A 17,048-nucleotide genomic window follows, 5' to 3' on the forward strand; every position below is an offset into this window, starting at 1 on the left:
GAGAAGATCATGTTGTCGAGGTCCATCGAGCTCTCGGATGCAAAGTCGCCGAAAGCCCCTACCTGGCGCGCCAGCTATCGATGTTTGACCACCGATAGCCTGCCACGGGGGTCCCCGGGGCAGTATATTCGGGCTTCAGCGTATACGGAACTCGACGGTTAACGCAAGAGACAGTCGATTTATCCTGGTTCGGATCCTCGATCGTAGATCGAGTAATAGCCCTACGTCCAATCGGCGTTAGCCTTTGCGTTGGATTGATTGTAAAGTGTTGTGTTGTACAATTGTTGTCTGAACCCCCATCCGAGGAGCCATGCCCTCCTTTATATAGTCAGGAGGCCAGAGTCCTAAGTCGGTTTACAATGGGAGTTCCTAGTAGGATTACAGAATAATACTACTACTAAAATTACAGGGGAAGAATCCTAATTAGGCTAGTTCTTCTCCCTTCCTTGCGGGGTATCCCGTGGGTCCCGCACCGACAACCGCCCCACCGTGTCCACCGCGCGCGACGGCCTAGTCGAAGTGCTTGTGCGCAAGGCCACTCCGCCGCGCCCCTGTGCCATGAGCTGTGCCAGCGCTGGCCGCCAAGGAACTTCTGCCGTGAGCTCCTAGGCGTCGGGGGTCAACAGCTCCTCCGCCACATCCTTCGGCGTCCATGATCTAGGGTTTTTTCCTGAAGAAGAAGTTTGAACCGACGGGGAAGGGGAGGAGGTTTGAGCGAGTCCGCTGTCCGTGTCGGGAGGAGATGAGCCATGAGTAGAGGGCCATTTTGGTACTTCTGAAAGAAATCTGACATGGTCAATAGGGTCAACTAAGAGATAGATATCAAATGGACGGCAGTGCTATTTACCGAAGAAAAAAGTCAACTCGGTACCAAGTTAGAAAGTTTAAAATTTTTAATGTCAACTATAAAAAACTGATTTGTTGTAACGCCAAATATAACCCTACCACAGTCTTCGCACAAATATTCCCTCTCCCAAAGGCCCGAAGTCCCGAACCTTTCCGGACCCTTCCTGCACCGCTTCCTCTTCTTTCCGCAAAACTAGTTTTATTTCTCTTTCTTCCCCTCGATTCCGGGCGAATAAGATGGCGGCGGCCGCGCGCCTCCTCGCGCGAATCTCCAAGCGGGGCGTCGCCTCTGTGGCGCTGGCGGGGGTGGCGAGGCGGCGGCCGGAGGCGGCGTCGCTCCTGGGGGCGACTGTGCTGGCGGCGGTGGAGCCCTGCGCTTCGATCAAGGTGGTGTTCCAGTCCCCGTGCATGGCTCGTGGGCAGCGGAAGCGCATCTTGCTTGTAGAATTTTTTTCCTTGGATGTTGCTGGATGTGTAGAACTATTTAGGAGTAGTGCGTCTTGAGGGTTATTCCTGAGTTGGGGGATTCCCTTAGGTGGATTTTGTACTCTTTCATAGAGATTAGTGTGTAGGGCAATTCACTTTGATCATGAAATTTTGTTGTGGCTTTTAGGGTCAACATCATTTGAATAAATTGGGGAAGCTTTGTCGGGTTCTCACTTCACACTTTAAATATCATAGGTAGACATGGATAACACCTGCGTGGGTATGTGTTTTCAGTGTCTGATCAATATTTAGTTTCGTTTATCATCTCAAAAAAAAAAAATAGTTTCGTTTGCTCGTTTATTTTTCTGGTTTTTTATTGTTATAATAACCTTATTACATAGTTGTTATACAAGCAAGTCATTCCTTTGTTGAATCAGCTGGCTCCATACTTGACATCTGCATTTCAGAGGTTTAGGTTTTTAACTTCAGCCCCCCATCAAGATGATAAGGAGACAAACAAACACACAGATGATGGGGTTAATAAAAGCGTTGGAGTGAGTACTGAAGCTTCAAGTGAAGCCAATAATGTGCCTGGAACCGAGAAGGCACAGGAAGCAGGTTCACTTGATTCTGTATCCAAGTCTAGCAGGAAGAGAACTACTAAACGAACTGCATTTTCTGATTCAGATTCAGAAGATCTAGACCTATCAAAGGTGGACCTTGTGAAGCTGCTTCTTGAGAAAGACGAATCACTGAAGTCTAAAGATGAAGAGTTTAAAGATATGAAGGATAAGGTCCTACGCAGCTATGCTGAGATGGAGAATGTCCTTGCCAGAACAAAGCGTGAGTCAGAGAACACCAAGAAGTATTCCATACAGGTTCGCGTTTCATATCTACTAGTTTGAAGCATGCCATACAGGTTTGCGTTTCATATCTACTAGTTTGATTCATAGGTTTTTATTGTACAAGGATTGATATCATTTAGCTGTCCCTGGAAACTTGCTCATACTTGATGGTTCTTGGTTCGCGCTTCATATCTACTAGCTTGATTCATAGGTTTTTATTGTACAAGGATTTATATCATTTGGCTGTCCCTGGAAACTCGCTCATAGTTGATGGTTCTTATATACAGAGCTTCTCCAAGAGCTTATTAGATGTTGCAGACAATTTGTCTCGGGCGTCATCTGTTGTCAAGGAAAGTTTCTCAAAGATAGATTCATCTAACAATTCTGATGAAGCTGTACCACTACTAAAAACCCTACTAGAGGGTGTTGAGATGACTGAGAAGCAACTTGGAGAGGTATTTCTTCTCAAAATTCCCCTGCATCAGTTGTACTATAATTCTGAAAATGTTGTCTTTTACTTCTGAACATGATAAACCTTTCCTGGAATTTCACATGCATGCAGGTCACTTCTTCTCCTTTGTCTATCTCTTTCTCTGTCAGTTTGGCTCCATCTGCCATGAGGGCAAATATTATTGTCCCCCTAGATCTGACTCTAATAAGAAGCACTTGCAGGTCTTCAAGAAGTTTGGAGTTGAAAAGTTTGATCCTTTGAATGAGAAGTTTGATCCAAACAGGCACTATGCCTTTTTCCAAATTCATGATCCTTCAAAACCGTCGGGGACTGTTGCTGCTGTTGTGAAGGTATGCATTTCTTAATAGTACTTTTTGTTTAATAGCAAACATGGCCATTCGTTGCAACGGGACGTACCATTTGTTGCGTGATTCTTGTGCCAATTGAGCTATCTATTTTTATTGGACTTAGGCCCTGTTTGGATGCGTAAGGCTAATTCTTGGCCAGCTAAATTTTAGCCCTTGGCCATCCAAACAGGGGGCTAATTGGTGGACAGTGAACTGATTTTTGAGCCAAACCTCAGACTAGTGATTAGCCAACTAGCTGGCCAATCCCAGCTAATTTGGGCTAATTTTTAGCCCCAGCTAATAACTAGCCCCAGATGAACCAAACAAGCCCTTAATTCGGCTTGCCCAACCTTAAATCAAATAAATTCCAAGGCACACAAAAAATGTTAATGCATTAAAGGATTAATCCCGTATGGGAAATTAATAGGAGATTTTGACTCAACTAAAATGGGTGGCTATCGTGTGCACTTGTTGTGAGTTTAAGGAAGGTGGAAGGCGACCGCACGCGCGCTGCAACGGGCATGGACTTGAGTGGCCAGGTCATGACGTGAGCGGTGCAGCGCCAATGAAAGTTTTGTAGCTCCGAACTCGGAAGTGTGAGAGTGAGAGCAATGTCACATGGAACACGGTACGACATGATGCTCTGCGTCCCGTGGTTGTCAATCCCAGATTGTGGATGTGAGCAAGGTTATTATGGCGTCGCCTAGCCGTCTGGGCGGTTTTCAAACTGAGGCGTCGGGCTCGCCACGACCATGCCCTGTATGGCGTCTCCTCAGGCGCCAAGGTGTCGCCAAGGCGTCGGCTGGACGCCGCACGCACGGGAGAAGGCAGTGCGTGCGCGAAAGAGGAGTCGCGCGCGGGAGGGAAACGCGCACGCCGGAAAGTGAGCGCGGGAGGGAATCGCGGGCGCGGGAAAGGAGCGCTGGAGGGAATCGCGCGGCGTGCCTATACCTCTCCCGCAAGCGCCGCATCAGGATTCCATGCGATTTGAGAGAGGGTAGAGGGTGAAGGAAAGAGAGGAGCGAGGGGGAGAGAAGAGGGCAGCGGGAGAACCTCGAAGCCGCCGCCTGCCCGCCTCAATCGGTGCCCCCGCCCCTCTGCTCTTCGATTCGTGACTACTCCAACATCCGCCCATTATTTGGCCTCAACTCCTTCCTCTACTCTGCCTCCGAGCCAGCGGTTCACAGCATAAGTACATCTTTTCTCTTCCCCTCGTTCCCCTGGTCTGTGCTCCCCCTCGTTCCTCTGTTCTTTGCTGTGATCTGCTCGTTCCTTTGCTTGGATAATTAGATCAGAGCGTATATACTGGATTCGTTGCTGGCTTGCTGCTTTGTTATGTCATTAGAGTCTAATCTGCTGCTATTGAGGCGAGAGATTTCAGATTTGCTATTTTGCTACTTTATGTTGTGCACTAGTACTCTAGTAGCACTACTTATTATGGTATTACATGCTAAGAAATGGTGGTATTAAAGTTTAATTTGCTTCTAAATTCTAGTGACATTATATACTAAGGTGTTTGTGTGGCGTCACCTCGCCTCACACCTTAAACGCCTAGGCGTCTGGAAGGGGGTAGCTCGCCACACCTCGCCTTACCACCTTAATAACCTTGGATGTGGGATCATTGTGGTTCGTCATATGGGTCAATGCTTGGGATGGTGGTTGGGACAGCATCCCTATGGTTGACAGAACAGAGGTGCCTGGAGTTGGATAGACAAAAACAATCCCTTTGCAGCAGCAGCCACTTCAAATCCAGTGGAATTAAGAGGCCTAGATAGATGAGATGAGTGATTACCAGAGGTTTCTGGTGCGAGTTGGTTACCAGAGGTGAGTGATTTGAGGTGCCGGTGGCTGCATCTTGTGGAAGCAAAACAGGGATGGGAAGAATGGAAGCATCTTGTTGTGGAAGCGAAACAGGGAGGGGAAGAATGAAAGAAGAGACGGCAGCGGCTGTTTCTGCGCGAGAAACAACAGAACGACTGGATTATGGTATAGATGTGGTGGCCTGGCGGTGCTTTAAGTGGGCTATATGGGCCGTTGAATAGAAGCACAGATCTATCCATCTCTCATTTACTTTTGCTTTCCTTTTCTTTTTAAATTTTCACATAGCACGTAAGTAGTAGCTGATTGTTATGTAGATACAAATATGAATTTGTAGTATTTATGTTGACTAGTAAATATGCCCGTGCGTTGCAACGGGAGGAAATAAGGTATTGAATATTCATAGAAAACGAGAATAAGAATGCTGAGAAAGTAAGCTATAATATTCATGGAAAATGTGAACAAGAATGCTATATAACTATTTATATATTATCCTTCTATAAAATTTTAAAACTACAATTTATTTTACGATGATCATGACATTGACAATATTTGAGGATCTATAAAAATCTATAATTTTAATTTTTTTATTTCAATCGACAAGAAGTTAGTTGTTGATATGTCAAGTATTAGTATGTCCGATGGTCATTATGATGAGATCTCTCTATTATCCACGTGGCAACACTCATCGTGGATTGCACTGATGCATGTAGAGGTGTATTTATTTAGACTGGACTGGACAACAAATTACCCAATATTTTAATTTACAGTTAAATTAATTTGACCATCGATTGGACCATGTTGTAATCGATTGGACCATGTTCTAATAAGAAAAGTCTTGTTCTTAATCAAACTTTTGTCGCAATTTGGAGGTTAAAATTTCAACGGTCTTTTATTATTGCTTTTATGTTTTTTCTTTAGTATTTATGGGATACAAACAAAAAACGAAATAAGAACTCCGTTCACGGATGCATGGGAAGGAAAAGAAAAAGGGAAAATTGTCCCATACTTTACTAACGGGAACGAAAAAAAAGAAACTTAAAGGTAGTGCAAAGTTATGGTATTTATTGGGGTCAAACTAAGTTCATGCTCGAATCTTTATTTTCTCCGTAAAAGCTATGTGGTTGCTATAAATCTGTTTGTTTCCTCGCCTCGAAGGCTCGAACGACGGCCTACGTCCTTTCATCGGCTCTCGCCTCGTCTCATCCGCTTGCCTGGCCTCATCCCACAAAGCGAGTTTCATGGGGCGTTCGCTTCTCTTGCCAACACTCGCCTCGCCTCACAAAAGCTGCTCATGTCAAACTCGATTTGATGCCGAGAATCCCCTGCTGCTCAGTTGAGCTTTACTCCTCGCTTCTCATCCGTCCATGGATCCGGCGGAGGGGGCGGCTGAGCCTGGCACAGTGGCACTACGCCAACTCCTCCGCGGCTCCGCCTCCACCTCGGGCGGCGCCCGCCTGGCCCCTACTCGCTTCCTTCCGCGCTTGGCACAGTGGCACTACGGCACCTCCTCCGTGGCTCCGCCTCCATCTCGGGCGGCGCCCGCCTGGCCCGTCGCGCTCTACACCTGCGTCACGTACGGCGCCGTGTTCGGCCTGATCTCCATGGGCGCCGTGCTCGCCGTCACGTACAGCGCCGTGTTCGGCCTGCTCTCCTTCGGCGACGTGCTTGCCGTCGCTGCCCCGGCCATGCTCGATTCGAGGCCGGTGAGGTTGATTCCATGACGGGTCTAGCTGTTTGGAGTATCTGATTCGCTCGAGTAATTTGATTGATTGGTTCAGTGTTTGGTTCCATTGTAATTGGTACTTATATATAAGATATGATATGACCCGAAAAGAAATAGTAGAGGATATGGGCATGGATACCGTATTTGGATTGAAAAGTAGAGGATATTGACATGGATACAGAGACCAGAAGGAGGACGGTGGAGATCGAAACTTCCTTATTATCGAACGCGCGAGCGGTAGGTTGGACGAAAAAAAGTGTGCAAGAAATCTTGCCTCTTTATTATTATTAGGTATAGATATAGATATGCTTCTCAAAATCTTGACATGTCGATCTCTCTTCGGGACTAATTGTTCCAAACTATTGTCCCAAAAATAGTTGGATCACGTTCCCCGTCTTGAACCAGCGCCCTGAAGAGGTATTAGCCCCACGTACCGGGAACTTGGGAAGTGTTGATCCATGTCCTGTGTGGTCACCGCCTAGAGAGCGCCTAGCGCCTTTTGTAACCTTGGCTTTGATAGAACTATGTACATATGACCATCTGATTTGCTAATACATTATGAAGCTGACCTGACAAATAGCATGGGCATTGGGTTCAAGAAAATAAGTTGCATCTGAAATTGTTAATAGCAAATAGCATAGAATTTTGTGATCACATGAAAACTCAGTGGGCTCTAAGAGCTATATATAGCTTTGTAATTAGTTGTGTTATAAAGAATATATATAGCTTTCTCTGCACTCAGCAAGGAAGAGTCTTTTATGTTTATAACATATAAGGTAAGATGAAGGTGAGAAGTATCAAGGAAAGCTTCACATATTTTCGTCAAAACTAGATACAGAGGTAAGTCCTATCAAAAAAAAGATACAGAGGTAAGTGATGGCATACCGTCATTAGGTGTTACAAACTACTAACTCCCAATGCATTGCTAGGAATAGCTTGGATGTTATAGCATTCAGGTGTGCAAAGAGATTATATATTTTTGTGGAAAAATTTGGGAATAGTGGATTCATGTGAAGGTGCAAGCCCTAAGGGCCCTATGCACCCTTATATAGGCCATTGAATTGGCCAATAGATAGATACTCTGTCCGTTTTTAAATTAGAAGGCATATTTCTTTTTGTCAGGACAAGACTTTGATCAACATTTACTCATTAATGTCACTTATGTGACACAAAATCAAAACAAGTAATTTTTATCATGAATCTAATGACATTAATTATGCATTACAAAAAAAAACATGTATTAATTAATAAAGAAATATTTGGTCAAAGGCTTACTGTAATGAAACGAAATGCACCTGTTAATTTCATAGAGGCAGTATTTGGATCACTCTTGAGAACAGATGCAATCCGCAACTGTTCCAGAGACATTTGGATAACAGCCCTCAAAATATTTAAGAATTCTGTGAAGTAGGGTTTTGACTTTTGAGATCTACTAGATGCACGAGCCTTTTCCCTCCATACAAAGAAACAATACTTAGTTTCGCAGTCTTTCTAAAGATAACAATTATGATTTTCTTTTTTCAGGTTGGCTACATGTTACATGATCGTGTTCTTCGCCCCGCTGAAGTCGGTGTCACTGAAGGTGGTCCAACTGAAGAAGAGCCAGAGGAGAAATCTAGCTAATTAACTGAGGATGCTGGCTGCACGCATCAATGACTACTGCCCTTTTTTGGTTGGATAAGCATACATCATATCGTAGGTTATGTTTTGACTAGATCTGTGAGACAAATCACCATTTTTGTAGTATGTTCAACGAGCCAATTTGTTGAAGCTAGTCCAGAATTCTCTTTTTTCTTGGTCGGTAATAAAAACGAGTTTGTAGAACATGTACATTACTGAAATTGCTTGCCAAAGACGGATTATTGCAGCCTGCATTAATAGGAATACTGACAATGAGCATGTCACATCCAAGGTGGTTTGGCTTGAATGAAAATGTCACAAACAAATGAGTGGCGATTTTTTTTGTTTGCCTTGTCGTCCCATCTTGAAGGAATTATCCGGTCGGTTGCTCCCATTTTTGTCTAAAAAATGTGCACATTTCGCTTTCGCTTTTCAATAAGTTAACTAATTTCAAATTTCACCATTTTTTTAAAGTATTAATATTTATAAGCTGAATAATTGTTATTAGATTAATGCAATATTTTTATAATAAATCTATTTTGAAACATTTATATTTTTTGAAACATTTATATTGATACTAACTTTTATATAAACATAGTTGAACTTCAAATTAATTTGCTTATTAGAAGGCGATATGCACTCTTTTCATAAAGAGGAAGTATGTAGGAGTAGGCTATTCCTATTTTTAATCTTTTCTCAGAAGATACTTTATTTTTATTCTCATATGTTTTTAGAAGAAAAAAAAACTAATTTTTTTTGCTACGACAACGTCCCTAGTGCGGCTAAATAGCACTGTCACACCTGGACTGCCATCGTGGCAGTTAAACGATACTAGGGCTATCGTCCGTGTGACGCAGCTCCTGCCACACCAACCCGCCTGGCGTGATAGGAGTGAGTATAGAGACACGCGCCGGCTCTCTTCTTTCTTCCTCAGGCTTTACCTCCTAGAGCTCCCATCCTCCGCCCCATCCCTCTCCCCAATTTTCAGATATCCATTTCCTTTTCTCAATCCGAAGCAGGAGGAAGGAGAGACCTCCCTACAAGGCATATGGCTTAGTTGCACTGTCACATTTCAAAATCTTTGCATCTATATTGTAGGGAAAATGGACTCTAGGACCATTTACTTTGGATTTTGGTGTTTGATGACCAACACAACCAAATTGGACTATTGAATTTACAAGTAATTGTTTTGTAGTTCAATAGGGTGCAAGACGTGACTTGGACGAAGACGACATGATGATCCCTCGATCAACACCATAAGCAAGACCCTAGAAGCATAAGAGAAGACCCAAGATATCAAGCAAAGTTCAAGCACGAAGATGGGAGCCAAGCCGGACGCAAGATCGCGAAGAAACGAGCTCAGCAGAGGTGACCGAGCGCGGCCCTATGAGGACCGGACGCGTCCGATCAGTTGCTCGGCAACAGCAGGCGTTAGCAGCAGCGATCGAACTCTGAGCGAGGCAGTGAGTGGACGCACGAACTTCATTGTTCATCGTCGCAGCAACAACTCAGTGAGGACCGGACGCAGCAGCTATGGACGACTGGATGCGCCAGGCAGTGACGTCCGATCAAGTCCAGAGAGGTTCCAGAACGGCGAAACGTCGACCGCACGTGTCAGATGGTAAGCGACTGGACTCGCCAGAGAGTCCGATCAACAGTGAGCGCCAACAGTCGGCTTCAACGGTCGGGACGACCGGACACGTCCGATTAGGACGACCTGTGCGTCCGGTCAATGGCAGAAAGCTGGGTTTCGTCCAAAACAGCTACTTTCTCCTATGGGACTTATAAATAGACCACCCAACTGACCATTTGAGGTGGGCAGAGCTGAGGAAGCATACCAAGGGTGTTAATACACCATTTTAATGATCTCCATTTGCATAGTGCTTAGTGATTCATTAGGTGATTAGCGTAGGTGCTTTGTGAAGTACTTAGGTTGATTAGATCACCGCTTATGCGCTTGCTCTAGGTTTAGGCCTAGTGTTTAATGAGGTTTGCACACCTCTTATCACTCGGTGCTTGCACGCAAAATTGTTGTACATCAGAGGGGCTTGTAGTCTTGCGAGATCACACCAACCACGTTTATGGTGTGGCCGCCACCGTGTACTGAAGGGAATAAGACCCGCGGCGGTTTGGCCAGAAGCTTGATAGTGAAGATGGCGGGGAGCGGTCCGGGAGAGGCTTGTCAGAAGGCACACCAGAGACCCACTTATGCGTGGGGAAGGACCCGAGGCTATCCATGGAGTTACCCGATTGGGAGCTTGGCCCTAGCGAGGGATTCCTTGCGAGGGGCTCCAACGAGGACTAGGAGAAAGCTTGAGCGCTTCTCGATACCTCGGTAAAAATATCGGAATCATCGACGGGAGTTTGCACCTCTACCTCATCTTTACCCTCCGTATTTACATTGCTACCTTGGTTGTGTGCTTTACTTTCCTAGCTTAGTTGAAAGGCTAGTTGATAGGATTGGAACCTAGGTTGCATCATTCTTTTGCGGTAGAGATAGCAAGACACCTAGCAAAACCATAGTTGCATATTTAGATAGATTACTTTCCTGCATAGGTTTTGACTAGGTGAAATTAGAGGCCTTAGTTAGAAGTAGAATTTTAAGTTGCCTAATTCACCCCCCCTCTTAGGCGTCACAGTCCCTTATAAGTGGTATTAGAGCCTGGTTGGCTCAATTTAGACCTTTGGCTTCACCGCCGTTGAGCCAACACTATTTAGAGTGGTTGGGATGGATACCTTTAGGCCTCCGCACTTTGACGGCACTAACTTCCACTACAATAAAGCTAGAATGGCTTGTCACCTTGAGGCGGTAGATTTGGGTGTTTAGAGAGTCACTCGTGACGGGATGAAACCCATTAAGAATCCCGATAAACCAACAAAGAGTGAAGGAAAAGAAATTCATTTCAATGCTAGAGCTAAAAATTGTTTATTTAAATCTTTTAGCATGGATGTGTTTAACCAAGTGTTTACTTTAAATACGGCACATAAAATTTGGTTAAAACTCCAACAGCTCCATGATGGCACAACTAATGTTCGTGAGCAAAAACATTGTCTAACTAAACAAAATTATGATTCCTTTAAAATGAATGATGATGAGCTTGTTCGTGATATGTATTCTCGTTTGAATCTAATTATCAATGAGCTCCATTCAATAGGATTAACAAAGCTATATGATGTGGACATCATGAGGAAAATCATCTCCATGCTACCACAAAAGAAATATGCAAGCATCATCACCATCCTTCACAACATGGAGGACTTGAGCACCATGACCCCGGCCATAGTCATTGTCAAGATAGTGGCATTTGAAATATTACGGAAGATGGGTCAAGAAGAAGCCTTGTCATCAAGCAAAGGCAAAGCTCTCGTATGTAGTGAGAAAAAGAAGATGAAGGGCAAGCAAGTTGAGACAAGCTCAAGCTCAAGCTCCTAAAGTGAAGATGAAGAAGATGAGGATGATGATGATGATGATGATGTAGATTCAAGTGATGATGATCAATCTTCCTCCTCCACCTCCGACCTTGATGAAGAATCAATCAAACTTATCAACAAGGTGAAGAAGATAATCCAAAGGCTCAATGTCAAGGGTGTGCCCATCTAAATTCAAGATTTCATCTTCATCAATCAAAGAAATGAGCAAAGAAAGAAAGGATGTTATGGATGCGGCCAGTTAGGGCACTTTGTGGAAGTTTGTCCAAACAAGCCCACACCCAAGACAAAGAAGAAGGCGTGCAAGGACAAAGCCCTCACATCAATAAGGTCATGGGATAATTCTTCAAGTGAAGAAGAAGACCATCACAAGAGGCGAGGCCACAAGCACTCATCATCAAGGTCTTCTCGTGTGTGCCTTATGGTCGAGGTAATGAAAGCTCATCCTCTAGTGAGAGTGATAGTGATGATGAAATGCCTTCTCTTAATGAACTTGTGTAAGAAAATCTTAAATATGCTAAGGCTTGCACTAGCCAACAAAACAAGCTAAAAAATTGCAAGAAAAGCTAGATAGTTCACAAGAAGCATATAAAACCTTGCTTCAACAATATGAGACATTTGCTAATCTCAATATTGAACTATCTACTAAAATTGAGCAACTTGAGGCTAGTGCAACAACAAATGCATGCACAATCAATGATGAGCAACTTGTAAAGAAAAATGAAAAATTAAAAGAAAAGTTAGCTAGCTCACAAGATGCTTATAAAAGTTTGCTTGCTAAAATAGAAACCATGTGCAAACATTGTGATGAGCTAACTAATAAAGTTGCTAATCTTGAAGCCGTCTGTACAACCCTCACCAAGGCACCTAAAAACAAAAGTTCTATCTTTGATATGCCTAAAAAGAATGCTTCTACTTATTGCAATGATTTATGTTTAGACTCATCCTTGTGCAACCAAGTTTGTGTTGAGAAAGTTGTTGTAGATACATGCACACAAGAGGTCGCAATAGAGAATGAGCAACTCAAGCAAGAAGTGGCTCGCCTTACTAAGGACTTGACTCAAGTAAAAGGCAAAACGGAGCAAACCCAACATCATCAAGATAACACTGTTAAGGGAGTGAAGAAGCTTGATGAAGGACAAACCGTGGTTTGCTACGTGTGCCACAAGGAAGGCCACAAGTCCTATGAGTGCAAGGTGAAGAATGGGAGAGGAGCTAAGAAGAAAGAGAAAAATAAAAAGAAAACAAGCAAGCTCACCAACACCTACACCAACAAGGTGGACAAAAAGGCCTCCACACCTTATCTCTTGAAGAAGAAGAAAAATGGCAAGGTGGTGGCCATCAAGGTGAACAAGCAAGCCAACATTGGGGCCAAACGCATTTGGGTGCCAAAGGAGATCATTTCCAACATGAAGAGCACCAAGAAGGTTTGGATCCCGAAAAGGAAGTGAGAAGTCTAATGGACATTGAAGAATTTGGAGACTTGGCAAAGTATGGGTGCATTTCATGGGGTGCATTATTATGGACAAGGTAATTGCCAAGTGGGTTAGTGAATACTATGGACCCAAATTCCTCTTCCCATGTTATGTAACTAGATTCAATTTCTTACAATTTCAATTAGCATCTAGTTCCTTTTTATGCCTAGGTTTGCATTTGCATGTTTAATCTTTTGTCTTATATACACTAGGTATATTTTATGGTAGGCTTGCTCGGTTTCACTCTTAACCCTTGGAGCAAACCTACATGGTTTAAATTGTTTAGGAGCACGGCACATAGCTTATTTTACAATTGTTCATCTAATATGTGCCAAAGTCCAAATTATAGATAATTTCTCCCAAATATCACTTTCAAAAATGATTCTCACATTCATGTGATGTCATCTTTCAAGTGGTATTTTTATTCTAAAATCAATGTGCGTGTCTCCTACAAGTATTACATATTTGTGTGCACAAATTTAGGGTAGGTTACTCTATAAGTTAGATGCTTTGAGACTAACACCTTTTCAAGCTTATCATGTGTGTAGTAGTCTCATTGCAAGGAAAATGGAGTCCTCGGAGTTGAGCATCATACTTCAAATATCCACCACCTATTACAAGTGGTATAAATCAAATTGATTTCCACATGTGGTATTTCTAAACCGATATCATCACGTTGATTTTACTTTGGTATTTATATGCTTTCTCCATGCATTATATAGATTAAACTCCCTTGAGCATTAATTTGCCAATTATGCATAAACTACATTCTCTATCATATTATGGATATATTTAGGGGGAGCCTAGTCTATGTAATGTGAGAGTCAAATTTTGTGACCTATTCCACTTCACATACAAAGGATCACAAAGTTTGACCCTCCCTTGTGCTACTAATGTCTTCCTTTTCGGTGTTTGATTTCAAAGGGAGAGAATTTGTAGGACAAAAGCAAGCCCGATCATAATAATTTACAAGTGGTAATGGTTTTGAGAAAGAGAGGATAGTGGATTATGGAGTTAGGGGGAGGCTTAAATCCATAATGCCACATGGGAACATTTGCAAGGGCATGATAAGTTTCCAAAGATGTTTACATGTGGTATCTTTTAGCATCATATAACCTTGCCCTTTGCATTGCATCCTAGCAAATAATAGTTTTTAAATTCCAAAATTTTTATTATTTGCTTGCTTTGGTCGTGTTGTCATCAATCAACAAAAAGGAGGAGATTGTAAGAAAAATGGACCCTAGGCCCATTTACTTTGGATTTTGGTGTTTGATGACCAACACAACCAAATTGGACTAATGAATTTGTAAGTAATTGTTTTGTAGTTCAATAGGGTGCAAGACGTGACTTTGGAGTGATGATTGCCCACGTAGCGGCGCGAACCAAGTAAGCCTTGCACATTCCTACTCTTTCCATATCAATTCGATTTACGCTCCCGTGTCCCACGACGCATGACTACTCGTGACTGGGCGCCATTATGGCACAGCGTGACTAGGGAGGCTAACCGCCCCCTAAGACTGCATGCAGAATAACCTACCGCAACCATGCCCCCACTCTTGGGTCAGCCCTTAGAAGGGCTTGAGGCCACAAAGGGATAGGGCAGGTTGAGATGGGCCCCTGTGGCTCTAATCGGTGGTACAGAGCCATGCGACCATCTCTCTGTGTTTGAGTCGTCCGCTTCGAAGTCACCTGGGTTGACCCCCTCTAGGGGAGGCATCTTGCCCTCTGACCGCTACGAAGGCAGGTCAGGGACCGACATGTTTGACGACCGATGATTTATGAGACATCTCTCGACGAGGCACATCCGAACTCCATATCGATTGGGAAGAATATCAGGTCCCACTCGAATTACCCATCGACTCCGATGAGGCGCACCGCTCCTACCGCATAGTTACAGTGGACATGCCTCTCCCCGCGTGGGGCGAAACCAAACCCACCTGTAACAGGGCAACACGACCTCTCCAGGTCGGCAAGGACGCTAGGGAAAAACGGAGTCAGTTCCTCGTGACCCCGTAAGAGGTCAAGGCCAAGCCATGGCCCAACTCCTCCCTACGCCCTAGATCCAAGACCTAAGGCTAGCTTTGGAGACTCATAAACCGTCAGAGGTCAGGGAGATCAAAATCCTTCTAAAGGCGGAGCCGGTACAACATCGGCGAGACCGCTCGGCCCCACCTAGATCATGAACCCCGTTGCGCAGCACACTGACACGGCAGGGCTTAGTAGTTGCGTACCGCATTGTTAGGGCGTCCTGATAGGGTGGGACGTAACTGCCATCTACTGCATTGAATGTGCCAGCCCGGAAGGGGTTGAGCGACGAAGCTTTGATAGGCCACGACTACGAACCCGCACTCAGCACACGCGCATCTCAGTGCTTTCATGATCACTTCATGATCGCAAAAATACTCAGGGGCTACTGTTGGGGTTATGATACCCCGGGTATCTCAAAGCACCGATTAGATAGCCGCTTGGGCAGTCCACGGTACGCTAGCTAGTATAAGCCCAAACGACCGAGGCCTAGTTAAGTCAAGTGGACTGGGCCCAACACTAAGACCCAGGGTCACCATGACCCCTCCATCTACCTTAGTCGCACGCCGCACGAGGACTCATGATCACTCCACCGTCCTGACCCTTGGGAGGAATAGGGAGAGATCTAGTCTAGCCAAGCGCGTCTGCTCTGACAGGAGCAGACATGCCACACTAACTCCGCAAGAACCGAGGGGACAGTGGTCATCTCGGTCCGATCAAATGCCATCCCTGCGCCACGCAACAGAGACAAGACAACACCACCAAGCGGTGACGGCTAGTACAGTGACCCGTCGTCCAAATACGGCCCAACAAGACATATGTATGACTCCACCCACTACGGGATGGGATCCACGATGGTGCCCTTGACTTAGAGGCTATCCAAGCGAATAGGGGCCATGACCCGGAGCCTGGGATCATGGCCCCCAACTCCACAAGCTAACAAGACGACCAACGACCTAGGGTGGCTACCAACTCCTATACGATGCCCTCGGGAGCTCAAGAAGCGATGACGAAGGCCACGACGAAGACCGCGTCGCGCAGGACGGCTAGTGAAACACCAACGTGCCCACAGTGCTGCTATGAACGGCGCTATAGCACCACGTCACACCATGCTACGACATGGACACAAGACCATGACGACAACCACGTCCAGACGTGCACCACAAAACGGCGTTGCTTGCAAGCCAAGTTAGCTAGGTTCCCTTCCTCAGGCTCACGACCCCTCGGTCGGGAGAATCTCCTTCTTTGTACATGACTTGGCCCCGGACTCTATATAAGGGCAGTTAGGGCACCCCATCTTCATCATCTCTGGACTCTCGAAGCTCTCATTCGGGCAGTCTATCTCCTAGCTCTAGCTCCGTCTCCTAACTCTTCCACCATTCTTGCACCCCCATTATAAGAACTTCGGAGCATTCAAGCAAGCAACACGCACTCGATCATCTCTGAGACTGGACGTAGGGCTCCAGCGTGAATCAGTATAAATCCTCATGTCTTTTGGATGCTACAATCATCTTTCTAAATCAGCGCGACAATCGTATAAATTTACTAGTCTGGTTTACAAACCACCGACACCGCCCCACCGTGTCCACCGTGCGCGACGGCCTAGTCGGAGTGCTTGTGCGCAAGGCCACTCCGTCGCGCCCCTGCGCCATGAGCTGTGCCGGCGCTGGCAGCCAAGGAACTTCCGCCGCGAGCTCCTAGGCACCGGGGGTCAACAACTCCTCCGCCACATCCTTGTCTCCTCTAGCGTCCATGATCTAGGGTTTTTTCCCAAAGAAGAAGTTTGAACCGACGGGGAAGGGGAGGAGGTTTGAGCGAGTCCGCTGTCCATGTCGGGAGGAGATGAGCCATGAGTAGAGGGCCATTTTGGTACTTCTGAAAGAAATCTGACATGGTCAACAGGGTCAATTAACGGATAGATATGAAATGGACGGCAGTGCTATTTACCGAAGAAAAAGTCAACTCGGTGCTAAGTTAGAAAGTTTAAAATTTTAATGTCAAATATAAAAAACTGATTTATTGTAACGCCGAATATAAGAC

At 45.0% G+C, this 17,048-nt stretch overlaps 1 protein-coding gene across 2 annotated transcripts; it reads left to right on the forward strand.

The window, feature by feature from the left end:
* Window positions 1-957: 957 nt before the first annotated feature.
* On the forward strand, window positions 958-8,363 carry LOC136500797 (grpE protein homolog 2, mitochondrial-like). Of its 2 annotated transcripts, XM_066496231.1 has the most exons (6): window positions 958-1,233; window positions 1,740-1,890; window positions 1,960-2,150; window positions 2,405-2,572; window positions 2,790-2,918; window positions 7,984-8,363. In XM_066496231.1, the coding sequence occupies exons 1-6, from the start codon at window positions 1,084-1,086 to the stop codon at window positions 8,080-8,082; spliced, it is 888 nt and encodes a 295-aa protein (XP_066352328.1). In that variant the 5' UTR covers window positions 958-1,083; the 3' UTR covers window positions 8,083-8,363. The 2 variants fall into 2 exon arrangements, with proteins under 2 accessions (XP_066352328.1, XP_066352327.1); XM_066496230.1 differs by having other exon boundaries at window positions 1,740-2,150.
* Window positions 8,364-17,048: the final 8,685 nt, after the last annotated feature.

Source organism: Miscanthus floridulus, chromosome 13 (genome assembly GCF_019320115.1).
Source record: "Miscanthus floridulus cultivar M001 chromosome 13, ASM1932011v1, whole genome shotgun sequence".
NCBI classification, from domain to species: Eukaryota; Viridiplantae; Streptophyta; class Magnoliopsida; order Poales; family Poaceae; genus Miscanthus; species Miscanthus floridulus.